The sequence below is a fragment of the Pipra filicauda genome, unplaced genomic scaffold (assembly GCF_003945595.2).
Source record: "Pipra filicauda isolate LSUMZ 115617 unplaced genomic scaffold, ASM394559v2 scaffold27_size4233163_pilon, whole genome shotgun sequence".
In the NCBI taxonomy this organism is placed as follows: domain Eukaryota; kingdom Metazoa; phylum Chordata; class Aves; order Passeriformes; family Pipridae; genus Pipra; species Pipra filicauda.
In genome coordinates this window covers 1,972,048-1,986,415 of record NW_024104398.1, presented here as the reverse complement: position 1 = coordinate 1,986,415, position 14,368 = coordinate 1,972,048, and the positions used below count along the sequence as shown (strand labels likewise).

General features: G+C 36.9%; 2 protein-coding genes across 4 annotated transcripts in view; one reads left to right on the top strand and one right to left on the bottom strand.

Annotated features, from left to right (window-relative positions):
• Positions 1 to 3,647: 3,647 nt before the first annotated feature.
• SERPINA10 (serpin family A member 10) lies at positions 3,648 to 9,104 on the top strand. Its single transcript, XM_027729407.2, has 4 exons — positions 3,648 to 4,385; positions 5,329 to 5,602; positions 6,324 to 6,471; positions 8,880 to 9,104. Exons 1-4 carry the CDS (start codon positions 3,677 to 3,679, stop codon positions 9,069 to 9,071), a joined length of 1,323 nt encoding a protein of 440 aa, XP_027585208.1. The 5' UTR covers positions 3,648 to 3,676; the 3' UTR covers positions 9,072 to 9,104.
• Positions 9,105 to 10,756: 1,652 nt separating this feature from the next.
• The window catches only part of PPP4R4 (protein phosphatase 4 regulatory subunit 4), a 68,663-nt gene continuing 65,051 nt past the window's right edge, over positions 10,757 to 14,368 (bottom strand). For all 3 annotated transcript variants that reach the window (XM_027729400.2, XM_039382674.1, XM_039382675.1), the window contains one exon: positions 10,757 to 12,654. In XM_027729400.2, coding sequence (XP_027585201.2) covers positions 12,630 to 12,654 — 25 coding nt within the window. In that variant the 3' untranslated portion in view covers positions 10,757 to 12,629. The remainder of the gene's footprint in view (positions 12,655 to 14,368) is intronic.

The following is a 14,368-nucleotide window of genomic DNA, read 5'->3' as shown; positions in this document are numbered from 1 at the left end:
AAAATCAGCCTGTCAAACCTGTCCAAGAAAGACCAACTGAAAATTCAAAAAGTTTATCCATACCTCCCATAGCTCTGTATAACTTTTGTGGGAATACCAGCTTCCCCCACTTTGTATTTTATAAGAGAAACATCCCTCAGCACTTATCAGCTGGTTAATGTTGGCATACTGATATGTCACCAAATAGCTGGCATGCTCTTGAAAGAGGGAGTGGAGCCCTGGCCTCTCCTCCAAAAGCATGGCCAAATGGCAGGGCAAGGAAGCTGGTAACACCCCTACAAACGTTCTGTACCTTCTTCCTCCCTCCCAGTCTCCCTCCCTTGTGCTTCCCCTGCCTCAGTGAATTGTGACATAGCCTTTTACGTAAGGAGGTATTTAAAGCAGGATTGGATACTGCTTCCACCACTGAGTAGCTCAGAGCCTGCCTGTAATATAATTCTCATGGACAACTGGATCTGTGGGGCCACATCCTGACAGGGTGACGAAGGGCTAGATGCAAAGAGTTTCTTGTTTTCTTGTTTCTTGTGAAAAATAGAATATATTTACTGGAATATAACCCTCCCTCATTATGCCATTTATGGGAAACAAAATTCAGTGTTTATCAAGCAGTTAATTTATAACAGACAAAACCAGATTATCACTCTTTGGAAGGGCAAATATTTGTTCAAAAACTTCTATATGGGACAGACAACTTCTTCTCATTTTTAAACACAGCTGATTGAGAAAAGTAACAGAGGAGCTACCTAATAGGTAAGACAAGATTTATATGAAGCATTTAGATTGTAAAGGGAAGGATTATTGTATTTTTAATACATATATATATATGCAATTTTACATATTTACCAGTGAGCCTCTAGATGTGCAGTTTTAAATGCTCTAATGTCTTCAGAAGAAAAAGGCATTTGCACAAGTAACTTCTTTAATACTGATACTACTAGAAACAAGTATTTCTTAAAATGGAAATAATGTTCACTTTGTTCTAACACAGTTTATTAATGAACTGTCTATGCATAAAGTGAGTTACCTAAAATTAGCAATAAGCTTTACTTGGGTCTAAAAATATGAGTCTATAATCTTCAAAAATTCCACCTTATTGTTCCCAGAACTGTTTTTTCCTGGTTCTAGAGGACATGCTTTCTTTCTAACTGTTAGTAGAGGTGAATGATACAGCTGCTGTAATGTTAACTTTAAATTTTTGCAATCTCAGATTTGCAGGGAATATTTAGTGCAACTGCAAAGTTCTTATTCCTGTGATGTTCATTACACCCAAATAAGTAGCATTTGTTTATGTTACTATTTGTGTATGCTGTTATCAATCTTTTGAGTGTTTAATGGTCTGGGATGTGCCTGTAAAGAAGAGCTTCCACATTTCCCCTGTCCTTTCAGTCTGAAACCTATTTGTGTTGGGATGGCAGAGCCCTCTGGAAGGCAGCTCATCACTTTCCCCATTCAGTCCCTTTACATCTCATGGAGGAGCTGGTGGCCCACTTGAACCAAGTACTGTCCCCACCTCTCAGAGAGACGCAACAGTGACATCTGCCAAACGCAACACTGCCAGATGTTGCACCAGAATTGCACTATGCCTAGAAAAGATGAGGAAGTGCTGGCACTCTGCAATGCCTAATGAGCAGTTAGGCCTGATGCTCTTTTAGAGGGATGGATTGCGGCAGAAAACCCTTCCTCTGTGACTGAACGTGATCAAAAGCAATATTTTCCAATCCCTGCTTCTGTGCTAGAGCTGACTCGGCAATGTCCAAAGATCCTTCTTTGAAGTAGGGATGACTCCCAGAGGAAAGAACCTCCTTCTTTGCTGCCAGGGCAGGCACAGCATTGCAGCAGGAATAGGACCTCTGTGCCTGTGTTACTTCCCACAGAAGTGGGTCACTACATAAGCAGCAGAAATGCCCAGCATAGCTGGGCAATAGCTCTGAACTGCACTGCTTGCAGGCCATCAGTGGACAGTGAGTATCCCAACTGTCCAGAAATCACATGTACCATTTGAACAGCAAGGCAGGAGCTGAAGTCAAGTCATTCTCTTCTCTATTCCAGTCCTGCAAAATCCAGACACTGAGAATCTCATTGAAAATAAACCAGGAGTTAACGGGAAAGAAAAATAAAGAAAAAAATATTCACTAAATATTCATTGCATATTTTACTCTGTTCTCTGTCTGCCATGTTATGCCTCGAGAGGAGGCATAACATTCAGGATTTCACTGCCTCCCGATTAAGTCATGACAGCCCATCTGTGTTGCACCAAGTACAGAACGTGACCTATTATCTCAAAAGAAAATAGCACACCACCTGACTGCCAAAAGCACCCTGTGACTTGGCACCTGAATATCTCAGTACTCACATCAACATACCTTTTCAGGACTAACTCCCACAGCCTAAATTAGCCAACTGTGAAATTCAGCTGAACTCTGAATAAATTGAATAAAAGCAGTTTTCCAATACGCCAAATCACAAATTATACAATGACCGTAATTTGCTGTACAGATCCTTAACTTAAAAGGAGTAGTTTACAGTGTCATGTGATTCTAGACTATTGAATCACTTACTACTTTAAAGATGGACCATATAATCCATCTTTTCATCTCATTTATCTCTCTGCATGCCACTGCTATAAAAAAGAAATCTGTGCAGGCTTGGTAATCTTGGACATCCTGCTTAATTTACAATGAGAAAATGCATCTCCAAAGACTGCAGCCATTCAAAATTTTTCCAAAAGGTGCAATTCCACACTGCTGTATGGGAAAGAATTCATATATTGCTTTAATGGAAAGATGGATGACAATCATATTTGCATTTCACGCTTGAAAAGTGTGTTTCATGTGCAAATTTACACCATTAATGTCTGATGCTAAAGTTTGCCTGAGGTCTCCTCTAAGATGTGTCCAGTTTTCTCCAAAGGCTTCGTTGGTCAGATGAGAGACCTTGTATTAACTTTTCTCAGAAATCAAAACTTGTGTAAAATACTGTATTTTTAAGCATAGAACAACTGCTTCATCCTTTTGCTATTTGACATTGAAACATGCTATTTTCAGGGAGGAAACAGCACCAATGGACCTATTTCAGCATTTGCTGGACAGAGAAGTAGAAAAGAGCAGGGAATCCTATGGCATGTGATCAGGAGAACGATCTGAATGGAGTGATAAACAAACTAAAGCAGGAGGAAAAGTGAAATGAAATTATGAAGGCCAAGCATATTGTTTCTACCACATGCTGCCTAGAATTCTTGTGCTTACAGATGACATCAATTTCCCAGGACGAAAGCTGCAACACAGCTTTTCAGTTTTCATCTTTCATTTTCCATTTTTCATCTTTGAGCTGCATATTGTGCTTGAAATCTCGGTTTCATTTTGTAGAGAAAATACAAGTGAGCAATGGAAAATCAGTGAACTACTCCTGACATGAATCACCAATACCAGAAGATCATGATATCTTTTCTGGATTCATTTAATTATGTTTGAAACTCCTCTCTTTCACTGATCCAAATTTGACTTATCAGACAGGAATGAGATCTTAGATTTAGAATATATACCCTGAACAGGCAGAAAGAACCACTTCATTACATCTATGACCTTTTGCCTTGTGAAGAGAAGAATAAACTAAAAAGTCATTGTGTTGCCTTTCTTTTTTTCTAGAGAAAAAAAAGAGCTCATTACTGGATGTCAACATGAAAAACGGAATTTACCTACTCCTCTTAAGTGAAATATGTGTTGAATTCATCAAGGCTGGCATCAAACCTAACATTTCAAAGGAGGAAAAAGACAATAATTTCTTGGAAAGAAGTAAAAATGTCAGTATTTCTGAAGAGTGGTATCCTCACAAAAATATTTCTAAACCATCTGAAGACCAAGGTCTTGAAGACTTCACTCTTTACAACTTCACTGAAAAGACTGCAAATTTTGGATTTAACCTCTACAGAAAAATTGCAATGACACATGATAACAATGTGATCATCTCTCCCCTTTCTGTATCAGCTCTCATGACTGTTTATATGCTGGCAGCCAAAGGGGAAACATACAGACAAATAGTAAAAGGTCTAAACCTCCATGCTTTGAAGGACAGCATGGATCACCAACACTTACCAGCTTTGTTTAAACAACTGACAGATAAACTCACAATGAATCAAGAACTTCTCCTCATGCAAGGTACTCTTTCTTTTATCCAAAAGGACTTCAGACTCAAGGAGTCTTTCCTGAATTTATCTAAGCAGTACTTTGATATGGAATTCCTGAGAGTGGACTTTGAAAACTTTACTCAGACAAAACTTCTCATAAATCAAAACATTTACAAGAGGACCAAAGGAAAAATCCCAGATCTTTTTGAAGAGCTTGACCGCCATAATAAATTGCTACTTGTGGACTACATTGTCTTTAAAGGTAATAGCTGGTTTTATATTGGAAAATTATTATTTATTAGAAGAATCAAAACTCTAACTTCAGCTACATTAAGAGGAGCTTAAATAAATTCAGATGTCCTGTTTCTCTGTGTCTCTATCTAGATTTACTTCCTTCCTTTAGGTTTATTTAATAGGAAATTATTTTTTATGATAGGGAACCACAATTCTATGCTTTCTTCCATACAAAAGTCTCAAAGCGAAAAAAAACCCCTTACCTCAGTGCATCCCCAAATGATCTCTATGACTCAAAAGCATGTTTAATTTTCATTCATCCACCAAAATGAAAAAGCCTTGATCACAATACTCTTGAATGCTGGATACCGGGCATAAAATTATGGACTAATTTTACATAGTACACAAAATCATTGAAACAAAAATAATTTTTCTATTTCCATCAAGAATCCCTTTCCCCAGAGGAACCCAGCTACCCCATTATACTACCTATGAGGGGAGGGAAAGAAATAGCTGTGATGGGCACAACCATTCTGTGGAGAGGTCAGTGCATTACTGAATCCCCATCCAAAGGACTGTATAATTAAATTACATACAGGATATTGAAGAGCTGGTAGAGAATTTCAGAGAAGGTTACATGTCAATAAAGGTCAGATGCTCACCAGGTATTTAATAAACAAAGAGAGTATCAATTCTGAACCTGAGTGGAAACTAACCAACCTTAGAAAAATATTTCCCTTCTCTCTGTGCAAATGAAGGAGTTTGTGGATTACTTCCTTTTCCTTTTTCTGATGTAAAAAAATTCTATTAATAATTTCATGTACTGAAATTGTCATCCACTTTTCCCAGATACGACTGACAGCCACTTCAACTAGATACAGAAAATATCCTATAGTTTTTTTAAGCTTTTCTGAACATTTTTCTAAACAAATCTAAATGCAAATAATGATTTAGTTTCTTTCTTTCCTCAGGCAAGTGGGTCTATCCATTTAATTCCAAATTCACAGAAATGGAGACTTTCCACATAAATAAATACAGAAGTGTACAGGTACCCATGATGTTCAAGTCAGATAAAATTAATTCAACTTTTGATGAGAACTTAAGATGCACTGTGATAAAGATACCTTACAGAGGGAATGCCCACATGCTGATTGTTATCCCAGAAAAAGAGGGAGACTACATTTCACTTGAAGACCATTTGTCTACAGAGCTTGTGGAATCCTGGCTTGGAAACATGAAAATCAGGTACGGCTTTGACACCCATGGGCCCTAATGTCTTTGATGCCTATTGCAGCAAAGCAACAAAGCTCAACAAAGATTAGCTGGTCTTCCTAAGCCTTTTCACATGTTAGCATCTCTGTGGCATTAGGTATCTACAGAGCAGAGGTTCTTTAATGGCCTGTCCACAGCCCAAGAGTCACATGAAAGTTTCTACTCTGGGAGGACAAATCTTTGACTCATCTCAGAAGTGTCTGTCCTGAGGGCATAGTCAATGTAGTCTTTCCATATTCTTCCTTGGGTATTCTCTCTCCTTAAATATAGCACTGACAGGCATAGTCCACAATAAATCTAAACATGCAGCACATTTATTACACATTTCTTACCAGGGGAAATCCAGAGTGACTGGTAAATTTGAATATGAAAATGTAAACCCAAATTATTCCTGTGGAATGTAATTCCTGAAGCGACAATTATTTTCACTAGTCAATAAATAAGTGTGTCATCCTGGTATCAGGGCACTTTTAAGTGCCACTGGAAGTATTTTATACAGAGAAGGAAATGATTTCTTGGATCACTGGCAGTTAACAGGTCAGAGATGATTTTCTGCCAAACTAAATGCCAGTAGAGACTCTTCAGTGTCTGTCCCTTCTTTCTCTGTATAAAGCTTAATTCCTGAGTAGTGTGCATTTCAGCAGCCAAGTGTTCTGCATAGTCCAAGTTTGCACTGAATTTTTTTTTTTAACAGAACAGTGGATATTTCAGTTCCAAAGTTCAAACTACAGCAAAAATACAAGATGAAAAAACTGCTTCATGCTCTTGGAATTAAAAATCTCTTTACACGTACAGCAGATCTTAGTCATCTCACAGATCAAGAATATGCAGCAGTTTCACAGGTAAGCCTTCCAAAATTCTTGCTATTTGGATTGTAATAGTAGATAAATGGCCCAGCCAAGAGACTGTCATACACATTTATAGGGACACTAATACCAAAGTACCTCATCTGCAATCTACACACCTTATTCAGTATGGATCTCACTTCAAGTATGAGGGGTATAGAAGTAAGAGACAGTTATATCTCACAAATGCTCAACACCTCCCAAAGCTAATCCATCACAGGAGAAGAGCTCTGCCTCAAGAGGAATATGGTTGACAGAGAAGGAGCACAACTGCACAAAAACTGTGAACAAGAAAGACATTGTAAATTACAGTCAAATGGTAAAAGCCAGAGCACAGAAGGAAACCCAGAGGGAACTCATCATACACAGTCCAGAGACAGGTTTAATTCTAAAAAAATAAAGAACTTTAGAAAGTTCAAATAATAAAATCTCAAAAAGGTAACAGTGAGAAAGAGAAATCAAAGCAGTCCTGCCTATTCTTCTGCATACATGGAAAATTAAAACCAGAATCTCACAGCAAAGCACTGGCACAACATAGTTGTACTCCAACCAAACAGACGTTCCACTTCATATGCTGGAACTTTTAAAGATCTTTAAACAGGCAAATGCAAGGACAGTGAATGGCCAAAAAGACAGAACACAGCCCCAAGGAAAAAAAGGAGGAGGAGCTACTTAGTACCACTACTTAAGGGAGAGCAAAGATGAATTTCAATAGATTGTTAGAAAACAGAGGCAGAATGAGAAGCAGAAGAAATGGAAGACAGAGGACTTGACAATCACATCAATATCAAGAAAGATCAGGTCTGTGTGACAAGAGATGCCTTATGAAAAAGAAACAGCTAGTCTATAGAAAAGGCAACTTGCTGATGATAGAAAATTAAAAGGCATGATCAAAGAAAGGAGATAAAAGACATACTACACAGAGAAACTTGTACCTTCAGAATGGAGTGTGTGGAACAAGATGAAATGCAACTAATGCTAAATACAAATTACATTAGAGTAGAAGTAACAAAATTTCTGAAACAAGATGAATTTATAAACAGTTGAGGAAAACAAGGCCCAAATGATACTAATCTGACACAAGATTTGAAAACACAGCTTTATAAACTTATGTAAGGTGAAGACCCTGGCTCCATCTTCTTTGTATCCTATGAGAAAGAAGTATCCAGATGCTGCTCTTACAAGTCTCCCTACACCAAATCCTTGTAGAAGCCTTTGGGACTGGCCAGTTAATAGGGTGGTATAATAAACACCTCTATATAAGTTTCAAAAACTCTAATGCCCAACCTACAGGTTTTCAAAATTGTGCTGGCTTAACAAAGCAACCTTTTCTGGGAAAATGTAACATCCTAAGAATAAATACTTAATGGATGAAAATTGCAGTGATTTTCAGTTTGTTATAAACTATTTCACTGTTGGGAAATATAATGGCAATCTGCAGCACTTTCCCACCCTTCCTTGTGATCATATAACTTTTGTACTGATTCTCAGCAGTTAACTCTATTGTGTTATGGAAAAAATCACATTTAAGAGTAGCTGCTAACTGGTATTAGAAGCAATATGTGCATCAGCTGCAAAGTGCCAAAGGAGCATCCTGTCCCTGTGAATCATGAAAGCCAAATTCATTATTTAAGAATGTTTAGCAGAGAGCTCAACACTGGTGAAGTCCTTTAACTGTCTCATATAAGTAATTCCTAGAATTAGGAGTATGGGAGTTGGAAATCCACTAGCTGACCAGGCAGTTCACCAAACACAGAGGAAGCACTCAAAAGTATATGCAGGCTGAAAGAACAAAATGGAAAAGAATCAGATTCTGCCAGGCTGCGATTTCAGTGGGAAGGTCCTCAAACCAAGCCAGCATTGTATCTCATTGCTGCACATATTCAATCTGCGCTACCAAACGAACAAATTAGAAATATACAGGGAAAAAAAGCCAAGATTGATCCATTTCCCTAAGCTCTCACAAAATCAGCTGTGGATGACATACCCAGACAGTGTTTGTGACTGCTGAAAACACTCCCTATTTTTGAGAAACTCTCCCTTGCACAGTTAGGTGTCAAAGAGGAGCACTATACAAATGCAATGGTTGCTACATGCTACCAGCTGCAAGAACAGAAACCCCAATCTCTAAGTGAAGTCTATGCTCAGAAGCGTGGAAAAGCACAATGACTCCTGAACTCACATCCACAATGTGAGTATTGTGGGCATGGTGGCTGCACTAATATCTTTGCTGCTGAAGTAGACAGTGCATGGGTCTACCAGTCTAGCAGAGTTAGATTGCACTGACCACTCACATTTTTAATCCTTAACAGAAGCCTACTTCAACTGAATGCCTCACTTGGAAAAATATTCTTCATGTTAATATTTATTTTTGTCACATATTTTATTTCTACCTTGTACTTCAGGTTGTCCAAAAGGCAGTAATTGAAGTGGATGAAGAAGGAACTGAGGCCGCAGCAGCCAGTGGGTCAGAAATAATTGCATTCACGGTGCCTCCTGTCATCAAAGTGGACCGACCGTTCCTTTTTATGATTTTTGAAGAAACTTTTAAAACATTACTGTTCATTGGCAGGGTGGTTGATCCAACAAAAATGTGAATAAAGGTAACAGTGTCTATTCTTTGGTACGTAAGAGGCATTACTTTTATCTTATTAATTTCTATTAGAATAAAAAGACATTGAAATATGAAATGTGAAAACCTGTTTTGTCTCTCCAGCTAGCAGCAGGTCATCCTAGTAATTATTAATGCCAAGTAACAAGCTAAATTCACTAAGGCTCAAAGTGGCAAAAATGTGACTTTTAAAATCTGTCTGAAATTAAAAAAAAAAAACAACAACCAAAACCACAGAACTGAACTCTCAAAAATCAGTATTTTAGTGATGTCTGAATAAAACCCCAGATTCATATACCAAAATATTCCCAAACACTGCAGTTTCCTCAATGTTATCCTCCGTTGCAGAGACTTAAGAGCCTAGTGACTTCAATGTTAGCATACTTTTGCCACTTACAAAAACAGAAGCAGTATCAAGCCCTAATACAGAATTTATAGCCTCTCTCTAGAGATCTTTATAACTGAAGAAATTGCACTATCATGAAGTCTACTACATTGTCTGTGAGTGTGACCTCTTAAAGTGTTTATGCAGAGTATCAAATCACCTCATTCTCTCAGAGTACATGATGTGCCTGCTTTGAAAATATTCCCTGTATTAAAAACAAAATAATTCAGAATAATAACAGATATTCTGAATGTGGAAAATCTGGCATGTACTATTTCATAACACCAAGCTGGGCCTCTCCTAAAACCAGAATTTCTGCCTGTAATATCATCTAGATACCAGGGTGAGCTATGTAACAGGACTTTATGACTGAACTATGACCGACTTTGGTAGGAAAAAAACATACCTCCATAAAATTGGAATAAATCTATTCATGGAGTTCATCCCAGAGTCCAAAATATGTTGCCAAAATATTATAGAAAAATATTTCCATGATCTAAACACAATTCCCTTTATTCAAGTAGAGCAGTGATTTCAACAGAACTGCAAAATCTTAATATTTAGTAAATTTTAATTAGCAGAGTCCTATATATAAAGTATGGAACAACACAAAAATCTCCTTCTAGCTTTATATATCTAACAGATCTAAGCCTTATTCTGCTTGCTCATACAACCTTCACAAAATAGGTGCCAAAAAGGGAGCAGAAGAGTGTTCAAAATCATTTGGCACGGAGCTTCAAAGTAAACACTTTATCTTATCAGTAAACACACACAGACAGATGCATCCACAAGAGAAGATACAAAAGATAAATTAGAGGATAAAGATGGCAAATCTCAAAAAATCACCTCAGTTACCATTAGATGTCTGCCCACAACAGCCCAGACACTGGGGTAAGACATTCACAAAAGGACTTAAGAGGCAGGCTCTGGTATCTGACTGGACTATGAAGGTACATCTAACCTAACTCCACAAGGCAGTATGAATGTACCCAGAAGGAGAATCACTCCTTCCTGCTGCTGGTGTATATGAGAACCAACCAATTACACTGTAAAGTTGACCTGCAGCTGTTATTCTGGACCTACAGGTGATCAGCAGGTAAAACCAATGCTTTGAAGGGTTCAAAAGCATTGGTGTCGTTTAACAGAACTAACCTAGAAGTGAGAGGCCCCAAAAAGGACTGCTTGGATGAAGGTCTGTATTGTGAAGGACTGATGAAAGTATGCACAAGACACCAAAGGTATTCCACAAGGAAGATGCCTAGTCCAAAAAACGTCTAAATAGAACATTTAAAGATTACATAGCAAGAATTTATTACATAATAGGGTTATTGAGTGGAGCATGTGTTATCAGTATTAAATAAATTAATCAGTTAAAAATTACAAACAAATGACAGCCAATATGAAACAAAAAGACAGACTGTATACAGAACTCATTACATGCTTTTAAGGGGAAAAAGAGCTTAGATTCATTTCTGAACTTACTGGTTGTTTTGCATTGCTCTAGTAAAGCCATTGAAAGGGCAAACACTGTTCTGCAGCTGGCTACTGCTGGTCTCAGTTTGGTCCCTAGCAAAAGTCAGACTAAGAACAGATTGAGCAGTCTCCTGTGGCCCACGGGTGAGCAGCTGTAGCTGGCACAATGAGTTAGTTGTCCATGGGGAGCTGGGAGTATCTGTTTTCATCAATGAGACAAAAGCAGAACCCAGGAGAAGCCAGCACAAGTCATCTGTGTATCTATATCCATACTGAACGTTAAACATCGTAATACTTGCAGAAGCTTTTAAAGAAATCTGTCATTTACAAGATCCTACACCAGGCTGCAGAACAAACTGAAAATTTGAGTGTTTCCACAGAACCTAGACAATGCCTGTGACTTAAGTCAGAATACAGGTAAATCCAACTGTGCTGTAAGAAGCTTAAGAATTCAGAGACTGAAATACTGCCAAATCCAAAGGCACATTTTCTACTTCACACAAGACAGCGTACATCCAGCATTATTACCATTTTAAATAAATACCCTCTATGGGTAAATGCTTTTATTTATTTTAATTATAAAAGATGCCCTGAGAACTTTTTTTCAAGAACATGCATGTACAGCATTGTCCTAGGTTTTATTTTGAGTAAATCATTGTTCATGTTTTTACATTATAAAAAGTAACCACACGCGCATATGCATACACAGATCAGATCATCTTTATCATACACCAACAAATTTTAAAAACCACATATTTCTGATATCAATACAGTAATGCTGCTTCGATTTTGGAATAGAGAAGCTGACAATAGCTTCATAGGCTCTCTCTCAAGTATTGGCATAAATACCACTTTTTAAAATAGGATTGCATGTTTTTCCACAGAGAAATTTTGATAGAAACATTAGCATTAGTACAAACAAATGCAGATGACATCACTGAACCATGACAGCTTGCAATTACAGCTGATTAAAAACTGGATTCATTGCTATAAATTATTCAAGTGAAAATACAATCTGAAATACTAAAAATCAAAACAAGTATTTATACAACAAAACTTATGAAATAAAACTTTTTTTTTACATCATCTGGAGACATTTGCTTTTAGATTGCTTTGAAACTTATACAGAATTTTTATGAACTGAGTACTTGGAAAAGCATTAACTCCAAATTCACAGCACAATGCTTCTAAGGTTTATGGTTTTTTTAATAGACTGATCAATGGTTCTGGACTTTGGTCTCAAATCAGATTCTTTAAAATGTGGGATTATTTTTTCATATTCATAACAATTCTTTCTATTACTTGCATAAAACATGGGTGCTAAGAGTTGCTAAAATTGTAGATAAGCCAATTAAATAATGGGTATGTGCATTCTAAATCTAAGAATTTGAACTACAAAGGCATAATAGAAGAAAACAAAACCTTCTCTTTAGCTACAGCAGTAAAGAGTACATAGCTGAAGTTATATTCCATATCATTTCACAATTCTGCAACCATTACATTGTTTATCTGAACATATTTTGCAGCTTGGAATTTTATTTAAAAGATTTATTTAAGAGTTTTAACATCGCAGGATGTATTTTATTCATTCCAGTCATTAGAAAGTCCCATCTGCTGCTCCCAACTTATCTCACCAGAACGTTGCTTCCACCAGTTTCTGGTTCCCTCTTTTTTCTGTCAGATGATCTAGGAGTTTGATTTTCTGTTTTTTCTTCATACAAAAGAAGAAACATACATAATTTGTTGTTGCTATATTATTAAATAAATAACAAACTGTTATTGTGTGCAACATTTTAACATAATTATAAGCTGCTGTGCTTTAAAAATTAGTAGTTGCTCTATTGCACCCACTAAAAAAGCCAAATGGACACATTCTGAGGGCATTCTTCACAACAAGGGTGAAGTTCTCCATTAAGTTGTCTACAGAAGGTCCCACAGAGATCTGTCTGAGATGGCTAAGCTATTACAAGCCGTCTGCTCATGGCTACAAAAAGTGCCAGAGGTCTCCAGCCCAACCCACAATAAAATCTGGGGAAAGTGAAGATGGGGAGGAGAGAGAAACTTAGAGCTCATTACTGTGTGATTTCTAGGTCATCTGTTGACCACAATGTCATCTGGGTAGTTTCTGGATTTTTCATGCCTTAATTTTTTAATCTTTAAATGTACTGGTTTTCAGCTTCACAGAGTCATGGTTATGTCAATTAAAAACTGTTTGTATTGGTCAGAAATATTTCAAACAATGGGGCTTAATTTTTAGAACTCTGTGGAAATATTAATTTGCATCAATATTTTACATTATCATTTACATATAACACAATATATTGTTCTGTTTCGCCCTTTTAAAACTGTTGAATATTTAAAAACTGCATATATTGTATGATAATACATCAGTGTCAGGATACCTACCAGTTTCATCATAAAAATGTGATGCAAAACATATGCCATTCCCACTGGACCTCAGAACTCCTAGCATCTTAAACATCAGCATGAAAACATGATTAGAAGCTGTAAGTAACCAACTCAAAGTGTTGGAGATCAGTGGCAGAACTATTTCATTTTGTGCTCAACTTCCTAAGCAATTATATGACTGGATGAAAGACAGTATATAAAATACTTACACATATAATTGCTATAATATGGTCATGCACCAAATTGGATGTCTAAAGGTTCAGCTGTGGACATCTTATAAAATACTGATATCAATTTATTATTAAAAAATTAATTTCTATGCAACAATAAACCACTCCCACTTTTTAGAGGATGGAAAACCTGTACCACTCATTCTTGAAGAAAGTTTTAACTGAAAGGGAAATAATATCAGGCAATATCTGTATGTCTGTAGGCAAGATGCACGATTCTTAAGTGCTGTCTATAAGGTGGATATTTTTATTTATTAATCTATAAAGTCTCTAAATAGTTTTAAAAAACTGGATATTGAAATCAGTCATATTACAGCAATGTAAACTCAAGCTAAACAGATTATATCTATCCTAAGCTGAAAACATTCAAAAGAATATAATAAAGCTTCACAGCACAATGATACAGGATTGGACTACTTGAGAGAACGCAGTGTTCATGAATCACATCAACGTCTGCACTAGGATGATTCATGATCTAACTGGCAACTCTTCAAGCTAAAGTCAGAAAAGCACGTCTGCTCTGCAAAGTGATTGAAATAAGATCACTTGTGGGACGAAATACTCAACCAGTGCTCCTTGTGATTTTTTCCTATTCCATAAGGTACTTAATCTTGATCTCTTTTGTGATTCCACCATTAAGTTACACAGGTGCATCTGAAGCATAATTCTTGCATTTTCTATTGCTTTAGGATTACCTAAGGTCTAGCAAATTGCAACAATGCTAATGGTCACTTTCTTGTCTTGTGGGCACTGGAACATGATTTACTGACTTTTTTTTTCTTGCAT

Bases quoted from the DNA above. Each gene is read 5' to 3' on its own strand.
- SERPINA10 (XM_027729407.2), top strand. From the start codon at position 3,677: ATGAAAAACGGAATTTACCTACTCCTCTTAAGTGAAATATGTGTTGAA. The intron at 5,603-6,323 runs GTACGGCTTTGA...TTTTTTTAACAG, and splicing joins CTTGGAAACATGAAAATCAG to AACAGTGGATATTTCAGTTC. The intron at 6,472-8,879 runs GTAAGCCTTCCA...CTTGTACTTCAG, and splicing joins AATATGCAGCAGTTTCACAG to GTTGTCCAAAAGGCAGTAAT.